Genomic DNA, 17,685 nt, shown 5'->3' with positions numbered 1-17,685 from the left:
GTCATTTTTCACCACGTTTCAGAGAAAAAGACATAACCGCTACATAGCACAGGTATTTTTTTTTTAGGTCCTTACCTGCTATTTTACAACTCATTTAACCGATTTCACAGTTTCTACAGACGCTCTCGGCTGCCTGCGTTTCAACTTCCTTAACACAACTTTCTTGGCACAGCAAGGATTAACAGTAATCCCAGTTAGGAGCATTTTCACTACGCGAGGGGGATAATCCTTGAAACCTTTTTAAAAGCTTCTCAGTAACATGACTGGCAGTATTTGCATGCGCCATCATGAAGATGAGAGTCACTTTAAAACACACACACACACGTTACAGGATGCATTACGAATCTGTGAGCTGCAAGGACTCCATGTCACATGTCAGGAAGGTTAAGTATGAGTTTTCACTTTTCCTGCCCTAGTCATGATGATACAAATAGCTGAAATCAGATACCTACATAGACTGCAAAGAGATACAGGTACTCCCACATCCCATTGTCTGAAATTAAGTCTGACTAAAAGTTTTAGTGTTTTAGGCAATGAAAAGTGACCCAATTACCAAAATAATGACAAGAGATCCTTATAATTTTGCGTTTAGACAAGTTTGGTTGCCCAGTTGACGGTGGTTTGATTCACAACATTTGAGTTAATCTGAGGAACACTTCAAATTCACTACTGCCATGCGTGACATCAGGAAGAAGAAAGAAAAAAAAAAAAGCAAACGAAATCAGACAAAATTTGCAGTAAAGCCGCTGATCTTCTATCAACCTTAGTGACCTTTATAATTCAAGGCCCTTAAAGAAAGCTCGGATAATCTGTCACTGATTCCAGCGACACCCTCCCAGCCGAAGCCGAACCTGGTAAGAAATTCATTATCTGCAGTGAAACAGTCGCTGTCATGGGCTGAAAGGCCTCTCAGGGAGGAGGAAGCCATTACTCCAAAAACAAACAGCCAAATAAGTGTTTGCAAATTAACGCCGAGAGGAGGTTCTTGATTTTAACAGGCGTTTCTTCTGCTGCAATGAACCTAAAATTAAACTGTTTGGCAAAAATGATCAAGGGAAACAACTGCAAGTCACGTTGTGTCGAGTCATTTCACTGCACTTCACACGATTGATGGCGTCGTATGGAAAGAACATTATGTGGAAATATTAACGCAGCATCAGTCAGGAAGTTAGTTTGGATGCAAATGGATCTTCCCAAGTGGATGACGGCCCAAAGCGTGCCACGAGGTTAGTTGCAAAGCGTCTTAAGTAAACGGAGACACTGTTTTGGAGTGGCCTGATCTCAGTCCCACGCAAAATACTGCGTTTGTGAGAAGAGTTTTTGTACGAGCAAAGCGATCTAACAAATCTGACTCTGTGACGCCAATTCTGTCAGGAGGAATGGGCCAAAATTCCAGCAACAAATGGTGAGAAAAAACCCAAAACGTTTGCCCCAAGTCATACAGTTTAGAAGAGAATTCAACTTAGAATGAAGGAATTCTACTTAAACATCTGAATTTGAAGGAAAATGATTAAAGAAAACTATTTATTATTACTCCAGTTTAACCCTAAGTAGCCTAAAGCATGACATATTCTGTTTAAATGTCAGAGAGTGAGGAAAATAGCGGTGTGTAGACAGTGCAGTAAATATCAGGTTACAGATAGACTCCATAAGCCACTGAGTTTTTCCTTTCTCCTGGAAGAGAAACGTGTCCCTGGATCTCGATCCTCACATGATCCAGCTAGGAAGCAGAAGAGGTGCTTTGCTTGACAGATTACGTTCCACAATGTCATGCCATGCGAGGTTAACGCAAACTGAAGTGATAAAGAGGAAGACTTGGAGGAGGATTCCCCTCTCACACACACACATGATCACGCCGGCCAGATGGGACAATAATTTAACTCTATAGGGATTACACAGAGACACACACTCAGAACCACACTTCTTACTCCCTCTTATCCTCCTCCGACGTCAGATCAAAGCAAAAAACTGAAGAAAAAAAAAGAAAACAAAATCCAAAGCATTTTCTATAGATTTGGGTAAATGTAGAGGAAAGATGTATAGCTTTGGCTTTCGGTGAGCATCAGCTTGAACAGCATCTGGTACTGAGGGATTTAAAGTCATTTCTCATATAAATCCATCAAACATACATGAGCCACAGGACTTTTTTATTTCCAGAGTTAAGGAAAGTATATAGAGTGAGTGATCCGTTTTTCATTTAGACGTCCTAAGGATTGATATTGTAAAGGTTTGCAAAAACGGGGGCAAACTTGATAGAACGCGCAAACCTGACGAGGTGCAAACAGGATCGTATCAGCAAAATGAGCAGACTAGCAAGACCAGTGAATTTAGCATTTCTGCCTTCATTTGTAGCAAAGGATGTGTCTGCAGCTAAAGGAAAAAGAAATTAAATAAGTCCTATCTGCTTCAGTTATCAGTAAAGTGCAAAACTGATCTGTTGACTTTTTTTTTTTCAATTAACTAATAATTACATAGCAAATGATATTTAATATGAAATTTTCTTTACAGGATTTGAACTGGGTGAAGATAAAACTATCCCACATATTTACACACCATAAAGGTTTTTCACCTAAAAGGCAAAACGTATTTTTTATTTATTTTTTGTCCAGTTTTGGCTTATTTGCTGCTCTCATTGTGTCGTTTTCTCAGCAAAGGGAATGTTTTTGAGTCTGCTAGCAATGAACTGATTACTAAATTAATTGATGACTATTTCAATAATTGATCAATTGCGATTAATCGGACTGTTCCAGCCCTAGATTCTTCACAGAAAACATTTACCAATACCATAAATAAAACCCAGAACACTTACTTTTACTTGTTACCCCATGGCAACAGTGTTGATAAAAGTGGTGATATTTTAATCAGCTATAGTAAGGAGTTGTGTGGATTTTTTTGCTGTTGTGTTTGGTTTTCTTTTTTCTTTCTGCAGACACGACTGAGTCACTCACAGCCATTAGCTAACCTTGTTTCGCCAGGCCAAAACCCCTGGGATCTGATTAAAACAAAACAGCTGGGGGTTTTAGTGAGTATTATTGACTGCAAATCTGTCTAGCTGCACCAAAATAGAGCGCGGAGCCGCATCAAAGCGTCCACTCAGTCAGCAGTGACACTCAGGCTGCGTAAGCTTTAAAAAAAAACATACCAGGGACGGTGACCTCACCGTGCACATACAGAAAATATGCAGCATGTAAAGAGAGTCAGAGTTTTTAATTGTTATTATCATCAAAGATGGGTTCCAATGAAGGTAAGGGAATCAAATATACATTGAAATTCAAGCTAATATAAATGTGTGAGAACCTTATTGAGCAGCAGCAGTGTTTGGTGCAAACCACCTTAGCTTTACAAATGAGCAGAAAGGCATTTTGGTTTTAATCTTGGACGATTAGATGGATCAGCAACTTCCTTTAAAGTCACAGTTTTCAAATTTCCGTAGCCAAGAAGGACTTGCATAGGAAAATGGAAGTTTGAAAAAGCAGACACCAACAAAGAAATCATTTTAACCATTAAACATTTATCCATCCTTAAAAATAAAGAAGGGTCACACGGCTTGTTAAAGATGAGACCTGAAAAAGTGAAAGGGTTTGTAAAATGTGTCATGTCCTGCAAAAAGGACGGAGAAAAGTTCTAGTCATGTTAGGACCAGAACTCACGGTGTACCTTATTGGGATATTTCATCATACACCAACATAAAGTGGGAATGGCATGAAAATGAAACATGATTTTCAAATGTGGCTGACATTTGTATAGCCAATACTCTGTAGAACCCCCTTACTCTGTAGTTGTAATTTGGAGTATGTCTCTACTTGGTTCACAAAACTAGAAAGTGGATCTTTTGCCCACTCATCAGCATCCATCAGTCCATTTTCTATGCTCATATAACCCTGTTAATGGGTTAGCTTTAGCCTTACAGGTCATTTTTAAGGTAAACATGCATTCATTCATTTTCTGTGTTGTCGTGATTTCAGGTTACATTGGAGGTCAACCAAGAAACCAATGGATAAAAGACTCTAGTCCATCACATTGCCAATAAAAAGACAAACAAGATGAATAAAAACACACGTTCACATCCAGTCATTTGCCCAACATGCAGGTTTCTGAACTGTGAAGGGAAAACGACACATCCGGGGGGAACTCAGTGAGAATCACTCAAACTCTACACAGCTGAGCCCCAGTTGAGATTTGAACTGGACATTTGGGCAAACCAGAATAATCTCACAGACCAGAGCATGCTCAAGCCACTTGTACAGACACTGTAGCCAAACAGCATGGCTAAAGGCACAGCAGACCTCCACAGCCTTCTTCTCTTAACCCCCCTCCCCATTTAAACGCAAAGAGGAGCTTAGGGTGGATTACACTACACCAGGGTCCAGCCACAAACACGGTTATTCCATCTGAGCTGAGCCATCAGATTGGTCACCACATTCTGTGACCAAAGCAGCAAAGTACCGCCTGGTTGAACTTCTACAGACTCAGAATTTCTCTTGGCGTTAAAGACGTCAGGCTGCTGGAAAAAGAAAAACAGATAAAGCCAGTTAATTATTTATGTTGAGAAGTATTCCTTTAAAAAAAAATGATCCGGTGTTTACCTATTAATTTTGTCAGACACACTCGAAAAGACATTTTTCAAGTAATTTATTTGCCATTTTAAATGTAAAGAGTTTAAACCAGATGTTTACATTCACTGCTTAAGACTTTACCTTCGCTATGTTAATGATGATTACCACAATTATTTCTATTGGCTAAATATCAGACTAACCAAACATTTTCAAGATAAGTTAATGTAACTGTATTAAATTCAGAAGTTTGGATATACATTTAGTATTTATTAAGTAGCATTGCCTCCTTTATATGCTGTATGACTTGGGGTCAAACATTTTGGGTTTCCTTCCACAAGTTTCTCACAATAGTTTGCTGGTTATGTTTAGGGTCACTGTCCATTTTTGAGACCTAGAAAAGAGAACGAAACTGTGCGGCTGCTAAAGTTAATTCAATATTTGGAAGTGTGGCCAACACGGACTGAACGTCTTCGTTCAGTTCCTCCGCTGATATTACTAAAAGTACAGCCTGACTACAAGTCTAAAACTGCACAGAAATTCAACGTCATCATAAAATCTTCTCCTTCTGTTCATTGATTGGCCCGTTTGAAATTTTGCTGGAGAAATCCGAGTCAATGAGAGAAAGCCAAGACGGAGCATAAAGGGTGATGAGAATCAAGATGAATCGTACAGGAAGGTGCATGGCTCAAAGTTACCCTAAATTAGATGACTATATCAGATTTGATCTTTTGTTACAAAGTGATAAAAAAAAATAAACCAGATCTACCAGTGGTTATATCTAACTTGTGTAGAAGCTTTCAAAGGCACACGGATGTACCGTTTTCTGCACTGTTAAAAGAAACAAAAGGCCACACGCAAGATTTTCCAACCGCGCACATACTAGCGTTAACAGAAAGTGACGCATACAGTTTGCTTCACTCAGATGGTAATCTCATGGTAAGCGAAAATTTAAAAAGAGGTTTTCCTTTTGACATCCAGAGGGGTGGGAGCGGGGCATGGAAAAGTGAGGATTCACTGTAGTTATTTCAGTAATGTGTCCAGATGTAAAAACCCATCCAAGCCTTTCAGACAACATCTGGCCGGCAGCGTTTTCACGAGGAAAAGCAGGTGCCATTCCTCCTCTACTCCAAACCAGTGAGGCTATAGCAGGACGAAAAAAAAGAAAAGAAAAAAAATCTGAATCCACAACGTCGTGCGACACACTCATGATGACGGGAACCGGGTTGTTTTTAAAAATAACGCAAAAATCTGATTTTTATGTCATGCAGATTTAACTTCCTCGAAGGATTTTCAGCTCAAACTTCTTTGCTTGAAATGTGCTTCCCCCCCCTGTATCACATTGCATTAAGATGTCAGTATGAACTGACTGTAGCCTGGAAGGTCGTGATGGAGTCATGGAGGGCAGCATCTTTATTTCCTTTTGGTTATGTAAGCGACTGAGAGGGAGTGGTCCAAATCTGTGTGTGTGCGTGTGTGTGTGTGTGTGTGTGTGTGTGTGTGTGTGTGTGTGTGCTGGCAATGCTCAACTCCATTGCGTAAGGTTCTTTCTGGACACAGAGCCACATATGTTGTCCCAAGTCCAAAGGTTTTCAACTGAGCCTTACTCACTCAGACATCAATACAATAGCATTTGTGTATGTTTGTATTTCTCTGCATTGCAGTTGGACAGAAAGTAAGAAAGTTGTTCAATTCTGTGATCTATTATGAATGATGTTACTGTCCGTCTACAAGAAGCTAGAGCAAACTCACTAACAAGCCCTCAAAAGGGCTTTGAGCTGCAACTGAAACGCTTCTTCAATTCCTTTTAATTATTTACTTTAGTGAGACTTAGGGTATTAGTTCATTAAATAATGATGAAGCACTTAACATGTAAATAGATTTGTACAAAATAATTATCCAGAGTCCTTTTCTTTATTCCAGATGGCTCTTGTGGCTGCTATCACTGCTGTAGCTGTAATAACAGAAGACGCTCATACATACTGTACATGCAAGAGTATTCACACGGCATACATTTTATTATGTTAAACTGCAAACTTTAGTGTTTGATTATCTTAATTTATTGAGACAGATTAATAAATTAAAATAAGCAGTGTTTATTGCAAAGTGGAAGGAAAATGATGCAATTATTTCTTGTTTTTACCAACTAATAGAGAATTTCAGATCTTATCGCTTGAAAATTAAATGGTGAAAGAACGACAAAATGTTTTAGAACGATAAAAACAACTACATCACATCATGATATAAGCGTTTTGTCTCAGTAGAGAATATCGATAATAATTGATTTTTTATTTTTTTTTATGCTGCCAAAATGGTGGCGTTTTTTATTTTTAAGAATATACGAGGCATAGTGGTGAAACCTGAAACTGCTGCTGCGCAAGTTACTCATCAGGTTGTTGCTAGGCAACCAAAGAGTGACTCAGTCGGTTGAGTTACTGGCCATGAGACATCAAGTGAGTAAAGCTGTTCTTCTGCCTAAAGCGGAGTTCAATAAAATTATTCTATATTCTGTCACCTGTTGATATTGATCACATGTCAATATATAGTTATTGATGTATTGTCCAGCCCCAGCTAAATCTCAAAGTTCTTGGTCAGTCTGGAGTGTATTATGTGAAAAATGATACATTTCACTATTTTAGTAATATTTTTGAGAAATCTAAAAATTGCAAACTGGAGATTCCACAAATAAAACTGTGCTTTAACAAAATATTATCAGTGGTACGTTTAAAAGTTTTATTTTGAAAGGCAAAGGAAAACGTCTGCATTTCAAAACATTGCTGAAATATTTTTGCATTTCTCGCCAAAGGTTTTGAGAGCCACTGTGGAAGTGGCAGATTGCAGATCTAGAACCAACATGGAAAAAATTCTGACAAATAATCTAAAAGAAATAAACTGGAAAATTAAATACTAAGGAAAGAACATACACAAAAAGGCATTTAGAGCAAAACTAATAAAACTAAATATGGCAATAACTGGCACAGGGACATAAATTATACCCAAAACTCAAACATCCAAGTATTGTGACACCAGCGAGCTAGCCATGGAGCTAGCCATGGAGCTAGCCATGGAGCTAGCCGTGGAGCTAGCCATACAGTAAAGTGCAGCGATATATTTCTAGTTTTCTCCTCTTACCACATCAATCACTTATTAATAATCGCGAAACAAACATTAGGCCTAAAACCATACTACTGCAACAGACTGAATGTTCTGCTCTTTGTGTGGGAAATAAATTTGAGTGGGTTTTTTGTTTTGTGGCGCTGTTGTCAGTTGCTATGGCAACGAGTCACTGTGTGACACCTAATTAAGCCAGAAATACAACACAGAGTAAGGATTTCTTGCACACTTCTCAAAAAAAAAAAAAAAAAAAAAAAAAAAGACTCATGATAAAAATTCAAACTTATTTGAGTTTTTAAGGCCTAAAAACTTCATTAATTTTCACAATGCTGCAGAAACTGAAAGAGGCAAATATGAGACTGTTGTGTTTTTGTTTTTCACCATCTCCATAGAGTTGTCTCTGCGTCATGCTGGATGTTTCATAGGTTGGCAGCTAACATCCATAGTTGACTTCACTGGATGTCTGAGAAAACTTCACAATGGGGTTTAAACAGATTTAGGTGAATGCAAGTCTGAGAGTGTATATCTAAGAAAAACGTGGATCATTACAGTCGACCAAAATAAATGAGTCAACAACCCTGTGTGCGTGTGTTATTTATTGTGTTCCATATAGAGCTGGCCCATTAGAGCCGCCCTATTACGGCTGTCATTGGTCTTTATCCTTTTGTTCTCCACTGATCCCCACAGAGAACAGGAGAATAAATGGCCGTCAGCCATCACCATTAACAATTAAGAGTTACCTAAAGGAGTGTTAGTGAAGAACGGTTAGAGGGCTTTAATTTTAAATGAAGGCGAGGCTCAACTTCCCGCTCCTTTATGAGGGAGGAAACACTACAGCTCCAGTTACTCTTGGTACGAATTACTTTTGCTGCAGAGCAAAGGAAGCATCTGTGTGACGCAAAGAGGATCTCTTTTTTTTTTTTTTTTTTTTGCTGAAATGTTTTATTTACAGTTATTGGTTGAGCAAAATTGGAAAAAACAAAAAACAAAATGGTGGATGGTTTTAGCTGAAGCTTTCAATTAGAGTTTGGGTTGATTGGGTGTGAGCAATCAGGCAGAGTAAAGGCAACTAAATCAACATAACAAAGAGCTTCATGAGCTGAAAGCTAATAAATAATTACACGGCAGCCAGAACAGTGGGCTGCCGGTTATTCATGACCACGGACCTCATTTCTAAGTCATGTAACATAAAGTTGGATTAACAAAAACAAAAAACTCCACAGTAATTAAGTAAATACTTTATTTTACAATAGCAGCTATATTAAGGCCCATAAAGTATTTTTTCTTGACAGGACACTTTTTTTTATTAAAATAAATTTCATGGAAAACTATGGATAACAGAATATTTTAGATATTTGACCTCCAGGAACCAGCTTCCTCCAAAAGTCACCTACATCGTAAGCAGATCATCATCTGTGAAGGCCTTGGACATTTACACTGCAAAAACACAAAATCTCACCAAGAATGTTTGATCTAGTTTCTACTTCAGATATCTTAGTACACTTGAAATAAGACAAAACTAACATACAGGTAACTTTTCAAGTGGACAATTTCTCAGTATTGATAGAAAATTACTAATCCTGTGGCAGATTTCACTTATACCAAGACTTTTGTTTCCCCATGTTGGAAGTGAAAAAATCTTTTAAAAATGCTTCATAAATGTTAAGGAATTATTGCCATGAAACAAGCTCCTATATCTTGCTGAAAAGTAACCTGAAAGTTAGTCTTACTTCAAGTGCATTAAGATATTTGCACTAGAAAGTAAACCAAAAATACCTGGTAAGATTTTGTGTTACATTAGAGAAGAAAACGAATCATGAAGCTGAAGAAACACAGAGGGTCGAGGTTTTCACTGAAGAGAAGTCTAAAGCAGGCCGGGTTATAAAACAAAATACAGAGCCTCGAGCATTTCATGGAGCACAGCTCAGTCCATCAACCAGAAATGAAAGAAGTGATGATTTATCTAGAGATGGTGTCGCCACTCTGAGAAACTGCATTGAGATATTTCAACAGTGTGTAAATTAATTTTTTTTTAAATCTGAATGTAAAAATGTAAGTTTGTGAGTTTCTGACAAGCCGGAAAATCCACAAGGGACCAGCTTGAATCTCTAAATTACTGAAGGATTATCAAATATTGATGTACGTATCTTCTGAAGGCACAAAGGCCAAATTTTAAAAAACCAAAACATCCGATTCAGGCTCTACAGTTTAAATGCTCCACTTCTTAATAATATCTCTAACAAATTGGATAGAGAAGAAAAAAAAAAAACAGACATTTGATTTCATTCTGGACTTTCTGTCTTAGAGGTTTTTACGATTCTTATACACACTTTTACTGTCTAATGTGACCCGATGTAAGAAAATCTACTGACGCAGAGTTCCTTGCCCCCACACACACACCTTCCTCTGAGTTATCTACAGTATGTGTGTCAGCCTGACCACACAGAAAACCCCTGACTGAGGCTGCACCACAAAACTGATCAAATACATAACTATATTGTTTCCACATGGCTGATAAATGGGCCAAAATAATCACATTTCTTTTTTAATTATTTAAAAAATGTTTTGTGAAATTACAATTTTTTTTTTAATTTTTTTTTTAAGTAGGACTTTATGTTATAGGACAGCATGAAAAGCTGTAGCAGGACTTGAAATTTGTCCCGATATTGTTTGTATAGATGAACGGAAAATAAAATTTCTGTGTTTAAAGTATTTCCTCGGGTAGGTTGAATATAAACACAACGTTGGCTAAGTTGGTTGCAAAGATTAGCCAGGCTTCGTATATTTAGAAATGAATGTAAATAGTGTCTAGTGGAGGCATTTCAATTGAACTTCTATGATGAATGTTATTCATATTTTCCATCTAATCTGACCCAAATCCTCGTGATTCAGGCTTACGACGGCTGAACTGGGGAATACTTATGAGATCATAGGAGCTCGTTCTCTCACTTATTACCAGGGCACTCTCGGATTTCTGATAATAGTAGTAGTTTTATTTTTTTTAAATGCACAAACTACTAAATGCTTTCCAATGCAAGCTGAGAAAAATCATATTTTTACTTTTGCCATTTTGGTCCTGCGTCCATTTCATTTTTATTGTTAAATCAATCATTTCTCCAACTTATTATTAGGTTTATGCTTAAACTTGAATGATTTTGACTTAATATGAGTAACAACAACATTTAACTTACCATTGGGATCAATAAAGTATTCCTGAATTTTGAATTAATCAGATTATTTTTTTTCTGGAATATTTGAAAAGTGTAAAATATAGACAGTGTGCAAAGTCCCATCATTTAAAGTGAAGCTTTGCAGAAGAAAAGTCCAGAGGTGACGATGGCACATGTTCTTCTGTTACTGGGAATAAAATGCTGAAACTGGAAGAAACTTTAAATGTAATTAACCGGCAAGCGAAGCACAGAGACGTTTCGATCTGAACGCCAACATTAAGTGCCTAAAGTTTTAGTAGAGTTGCGGTTATTGATTGGCTTTAATTTTATGTAGTGTTGACTTGCAGTTTATCAGTTAATTGTTTGCTTGCTTAGTTCAATCTTACTTTTTGAAAAATGCTTAGTTTCAGTTAAGTTTTGATTGGTTGCAGTTATAGTTTTAGTTTATTTTATTTTTTTTTAACTATGAGTTATATATCAGGTTAAAGTCGGAAAATGTAATATAGAAATAGTTTGTGTAAAAAAAATCCAGAAAAGCTGAAACAATTTTGGAAAAAAAAAAAGTGTTAATGAATATCAGGCAAGTGTTTTTAAGTTAAATGGCAGAATAACTATCAAAAATTCAGTGAACACAGTAACAGCGGGTCCATGTGTGAACTTTGAGGGATTTTTTTCTCCTTTAATAACGAACCAAATGTTTTATCTTGTCCAACTGCAAGACACTTAATTTCATCTAAGACACATTTATATTCAAGGTAATCCCAAACTGGACTGCAGCGCTGATGTTTCTCTAAACATCAGCAAACATGATGCAGCACAGCAAGAAAAAAAACCTGCAACTTCATACTAATGAGACACACAAACAAAGACTAAGTTCAGCTAATTTTAGTTAGTCATGTGAGCGGACATTAAAGTTTTAGTTAGTTTTCATTTTTATTTCTATTTTAGTTAAAAATAAGATTTTTTATTTCTAATTTTGGTCATTTTGGTCATTTTCATTAACAATAACTAGAGATGCACCGATTTGATATTAATATGTGTATCGGTATCAATAAGGGCAGATCTATTCTGTCTAATTCTATGGGTCTTGCTCCGAGTGATGTCAAGCTTTATTACTTATTTTACATTATATTCAGATAATTGCACTTTCTGAACCATTTGAAATATTTTCACATGTCTGACCAAAGTAGTCAACCTTTTTCCAGTTTCTTTATTACGTTGACTGTTTTACTACTAATTGCACTAACAATTAGGAGAAAAACAGCATATAAAAGTGTTTGTTTTTACATGTATGAACAAGCTTTGTGAAGCTATTGGTGTATTCAAGCATTCTGTGCTGGTGCAGAGGTATCAAAGATTATGTAACTCAGTACATTTATATCCGTGTTTAAATAAAAGAAACATTTCAAGTTAATTCAGCACTGATTTTCTGTATCATATCCGTATCAGCCGATACGAAATATCAGATATCTGTATTGGTATCGGATACAGATACTTAAAACCTCATCTATATATTAAACTCTTTGCAGTTGGGTTAACAAACTTTTCAATTCAAATCAACGTCAAGTTCATCTGAAGTTTGCACCTAAATAGGTAAAGAACAAACGCAGGCAGGTACTCACACTAGAAAGTGGTAGAGGAAGCATTTCAACCCCGCGGGTCTTTCTAGAAAGTTGTAAACATCCCCCTGCATGCTAGTCTTGATGTAAGGACTCTGGAACTCCTTCTGATGATGGCGCAGCCAACTGGAGCGAGGGAGAGGCGGCGGGACGGGGGTGACGGACGGCTGGCTGTGTGCGATCTGCAGCTCCGGATCCTTTGTGTCAGCTGGAGGTAAGCAGGGGAAGCCTGATCCATTATTCACCGCCGGGGGGTCCATCTCCAGCGAAACTGGCGAGTAGTGGCCGACGTCAGGCACGGGGACCCGCAAGGCACCGCAGCCGGCGGTGGGACCGGTGGAGGCGGCCAGGTCCATCTCCTGGTCCAAGCTGAGGCTGATGCTTGTGCCGGCACATCCGTTGGGGCTGCAGCGTATGAAGGAGCTCCGCATCCTGCTGCCGTAGTCCCGCTGCACATGGCAGGTCATGTGAAAGGAGCGCGCTCGTCTTTCCCCCATTGTGCCCCTTTAGGATGGGCACAGGGGCGCTAATGAGGACTTTTAAAATCCCGGTGGTTTTGGCCGAGGTTTGCGTAGGAGGGAGCAGCCCAGCAGCAGGCGAGAACTAGCTACCTGCGGTGGAGAAGTGTGCTCTTTGTAGGGCTGCATGGGTCTCCATACCTAAAAAAGAAAAAGGTGACAAGAGTCTTGAGGGTGCACATTAATCAATCAAGTTAGTCTGTACAGCACATTTCAGCAATGTGCTATACATGATATAAAGTTCAAAGTGCTTTACATCATAGAAACACAAAAATCCACAATTGAAGCATTACATTTTGCCAAGCGTCGTCATTACACATCAAAATGTTGGTTAGCGTTTCATTTATTATGGTACAAAAGCAACTCTAACCGGGTGAGTTTTTAGTGTAGATTTAAAGTTTCGGTTGATTTCCAGTTTTCCAGGTGTTTGTTCCAGATTTGCGGTGCAGAAAAGCTGAATGCTGCTTCTCCACGTTTGGTTCTGGTTCTGGGGATGCAGAGCATCATAAATTGGAATCAACTTTGCCTCTAGTGTTGTGCTACCAATATCAATAACAACTTCACAGAGGAGAGACTGGGGGGCACTGGGAAGGTGGTTTGCCAAGGGTGCCCAACAGGCTAGGACCGCCTCCGCTTGACATCATCAGCATGTGAGTGTGTGCGTGAATGGGTGAATGACTGACTGTAGTGTGAAGCGCTTTTGGGTCTGGACTTGAAAAAGCACCACAAAACTTTTTAAGCTAACCTGAACAAAAATATATATATTTTTTTTTTAAATCAGAAATTATATTCAGTTTAATAATAAAGCAGCAGACTCACAAAGACACTTCTAAAAAAAATGTCTATGCTCCAGTTTTTAGTTTATGTATTCGTCTTCACTCAATTTTATAGATGAACTCTCTTTTGCCCGGCTATTTATATCTTTTGTGTACATGTGAACGACAGGATTTGGATTTGCACTTTCGTCACACACAGAAACACATCTGCCAGGTATGTTCAGCTTGTTGCGATTGGGAAAGTAGGAAATTTGTTTCCCCAGTTCGTTTGTAAAGCTACGCTAAGCATCAGCCCACCAGTCTATCTGCATGTCACCGCTCCTAGTGTACATGAGCGTGTATTTTTTAATTTTGTATAGGCAGAAGTGAGAGCGTTGCACAACATAAATAACCACCCGGCCAGAACACGGTGAGCTTAATAAGAAAATATAATTTAACAAAGCTTCGAGGCAGATAATTTGCCTCGAGGAATTTTAATAATCGAGGCACTTGAATTATTCGAGGAATCGTTACAGCCCTACAATGCATGTTAGATCATTATCTAAGCACCATACTTTCAGAGTCTATACATTCTTTCGATGTAAAAACAGCTGATGAAACCAACTTTTTCAACAACACCTTGTTGCTGAGATTAAATTTAAGCATAATAAAAAGCTACATATCATCTGCTTAGACCATAAGGAAATATCACTAAATATATGAGGGAAACAAAAAAAAAAAAGAAAAACTCAAACAGGGTTAAGAACTGAGCCCTGTGGGACACCACGCTATTACACAATGGCCTGTTCACACTCTGACAGAGAAACGATGCTTGGCAAGAACGAGAGAGAAATTCTATCTTAGATTGTATATATTGTTTGAAGAAGTCTGTGAAAAGCACTTGTTATCTATGCTGAGCTCTGACCTGGGGCCAGAGAGGTCAACAGCTGTGATGCGATTCTTCTGCGTGAGAAAATAACGGTCGTACATTGTAGTTCTTCTGCTTTGCAGAATCTTCGTCAAGAACTCGGCATTAGATCAGCAGCTGTCAAGAGTAAAGTTTTGAACTGCATGTGTGACTCAAACACGCTGTGCGCAGGATGTTGGTTAGAGCGTTCTGCTGTCGATTGCTGTCGACATCCAAACGTCTCATCTGCGCTTGAAAGCAGCGATTTTCATTCATAAAAATAGTCTTAGTCCATTGCTAAAGTTAGAGGCTGCATTCTTGCGACCTTTGCGAACATAATAACATTAAGAGGTAATGTTTTGCTTTTATGTAATATTTTTGCAATGTTCCCTTACAACACACTTTCTCTCTGAGGATTTTGTGAAACCGCCACCCGGCTGGATTGCCCTGGATGGACGTCAAACACCCCCCACCCCACTCCTCTTCCATCTGGAAAGGAAAGGACAGATGCACCGCATGCACTCTGAATATATTTAGAGAAAAGGATTCAGCCGTCCGCACCAAAGTGCGAGCCCGGGAATTTGACCTTTCGTCTAATGGTTCAGCAAAACGCGTCCCGTTAACGTGCAGCTGAATAAAAATAAAATTAGACTGATGAGTGAAGGAGGTAGCGGTGGCATTACTCTCTACTGACCTCTTTCACTTTCTCTGGCTTTTAAATTTCCGGTCACATTTGCATCAGGTTGGACGCGGTACGAAGCAGAACCTGCTAGGAGAGCTGCTGGTGTCTTTTGAACTTTTTCCACATCTTGTGACATTGCAACCAAAAAGAGCCTCGTTTGTTTTGCTGAGACTTTTATGTGACAGACACTCGCGAGGTATAGTGCCAAATTGTGGAATGGAAGGAAAATGATTTATTGTTTGTGATTACAAATCTGAAAAGTGTGGGTGCGTTTGTATCTGTACAAGGGTCTGTGACCTGTGGCTTCACAACGGTTCGTAATAACTTTGCCTACAAATAATAATGAACAAAAGAAAAAACAACTTTAAAAAAAAAACCATACAATAAATGGAGGTTATAGCATTTTTTCTTATTAAATAAATGTGTTGGATTTTACATTTTACAGCAGAATGACACTGAAAGTACCAGTAATATTTAATATTTATTTGAATTTATATTTCTTGTCTCTTTTTTTATTTTATTTTACATCATTAAACACAAATATTGACATCCCATAGAATACAATCTATCCTTTTCAGGCACATTCTGAAGGGCTTTTTTCCCTGTATTTTTAAAACTCAAACCCTTTAAAAAAAATTTAAAAAAACAAATGTCTAATTATAAATATTTATTTTAAAAAAACTGTAGGTCATGTAGGATTTGCTGCACTAAGCAAGTTTTATTTAGCTGGACTGATTGAAGAATTGACTCTGGATGGAGCAGGTGGTTTACTTTTTCTTTTTTTTTTTTTAAAGATATTGCAATTTAAAACCATTATGCTCACGAAAAAGGAACTCTTGCGTATATAAGGGCAGGTTGACAACTCAACAAAACGCCGTCTTTCATTCATAAAAGCCTTCAGTTTCAGGTTGGGAGGGCAGCTTGTTGCATTACCAGGAGGGAAACTGAACCAGGTGATGACATGCTCAAGCTAAATGATCGGAAAATGTCTCCTGGGGCAACAGAGGGGGGGCGGCGGAGGCAATTAGGAACAGGTACCCCGTCCTCAACTATAGATGAGCTGATGACAGGACGGTATCGGAGTTTCTGCATTTAAAAACTGCATTCTCATGCCACACACAATGAGCTGTCAGACAGGACTCCAATTACCGGGTACTGTTGTCTAACTTTACGTTAAACTGAGTCGCCCCCCCCCCGCTTCAGGAAGCAAGTTAATCAAGATGATGAGTGTCAAAAAAAACATTTTCCATTACCTAAAGAAGCATGCGTGGTCGCTGTTTATTTGATACATTGAGAGAGAGAGAAAAAAACTTGTGATGGAAAGAATCCTGCATTATTGTTGACACATGCTCTCTGCAACAGACGTATAAAATGATAAATATGTCACCAAAAAAAAACAATGAATATCGGATTTACCTTGAACTCCAAGTTGTAATCTGCAAGTTCCAACTGAGACGAGCAGAAATCCCTTCTTCTGAGCTTTTCATTAAAGCAAACTCCAGTCATGCATTGCGCATGATCAATAAATCATCCAGCAGCGTTCAGAAACAAAGGCAATGTCGCAAATGCAATCAAACCACCAGCCTTCAATCGGTTGCTGCCCTTAGGACCTGTCCTCCTTGAAGTGCATCGCAGCTGCGCCTGGCCGAGTGCTGCATTCAAAGGTTATTGGAAATGACAGTACTGACAGTCAAAGTAAACGCAATCATCACTGACTGTCCAAGCAAACTAAAGTTGCAAGCGACTCCTTTTGTTTGATATGGTGGGGGAAAAAATTATATATATATATATATAGTGTTTTTTTTAATAGTATTTGTTTGGAAAACTGAAAAATTGCAAATAAACACTGGCCAAACAGTTTTGTATTACTTTACTTTGCAATCTAAAATGAAATGACTTTGTTAGGACACTTACAAAGTCATTTGTAAAGCATCATTGTAAAGATGCTTTACAATGCAATCAGACATTCCTGTTCACTCACACATTCACATGTTGATGAAGGCAAAGTTACTGGATTGTAGTCACATCTGCCCTGGACAGATCAATATTAATATCAATATCAATAATATGACCACTTAGGTTAATATTCTACTTGGATGTCCATGTTGTCATATGTTGTCATTTTTAATCACCTTGACACTATAACTTCAGATTTTTTTTTTTTTTTTAAGTTTTCCACTTGCATTTGATCTATTTGTTAAATTGGATTTTGACCTACTGTTTTAGCCGCTGCTTTAAAGTGAGTTGAAGATAAAGACTTTGTACACGTCCTACGTAAATATGTACATAAATCTATTTGGATCACATAGAAATAAATTCAAGAATGGGACATCACAAGTAGTAATACGTTTTAAACTCATAGTTTTA

The 17,685-nt window shown here is 38.1% G+C and overlaps 1 protein-coding gene across 2 annotated transcripts in view; it reads right to left on the bottom strand.

The window, feature by feature from the left end:
* kcnq1.2 (potassium voltage-gated channel, KQT-like subfamily, member 1.2) overlaps positions 1–16,941 on the bottom strand; it is a 207,018-nt gene extending 190,077 nt beyond the window's left edge. For both annotated transcript variants that reach the window (XM_028004588.1, XM_028004596.1), the window contains exons 1-2: positions 16,735–16,941; positions 12,460–13,115 (exon numbers count right to left, since the gene is read on the bottom strand). In XM_028004588.1, the coding sequence (XP_027860389.1) occupies positions 12,460–12,953 (494 nt within the window). In that variant the 5' untranslated portion in view covers positions 12,954–13,115; positions 16,735–16,941. The remainder of the gene's footprint in view (positions 1–12,459; positions 13,116–16,734) is intronic.
* Positions 16,942–17,685: the final 744 nt, after the last annotated feature.

The sequence above is a fragment of the Xiphophorus couchianus genome, chromosome 2 (assembly GCF_001444195.1).
Source record: "Xiphophorus couchianus chromosome 2, X_couchianus-1.0, whole genome shotgun sequence".
In the NCBI taxonomy this organism is placed as follows: Eukaryota; Metazoa; Chordata; class Actinopteri; order Cyprinodontiformes; family Poeciliidae; genus Xiphophorus; species Xiphophorus couchianus.
The sequence above is the reverse complement of the archived record's forward strand: the minus strand, read 5'-3'. Positions and strand labels throughout refer to the sequence as shown.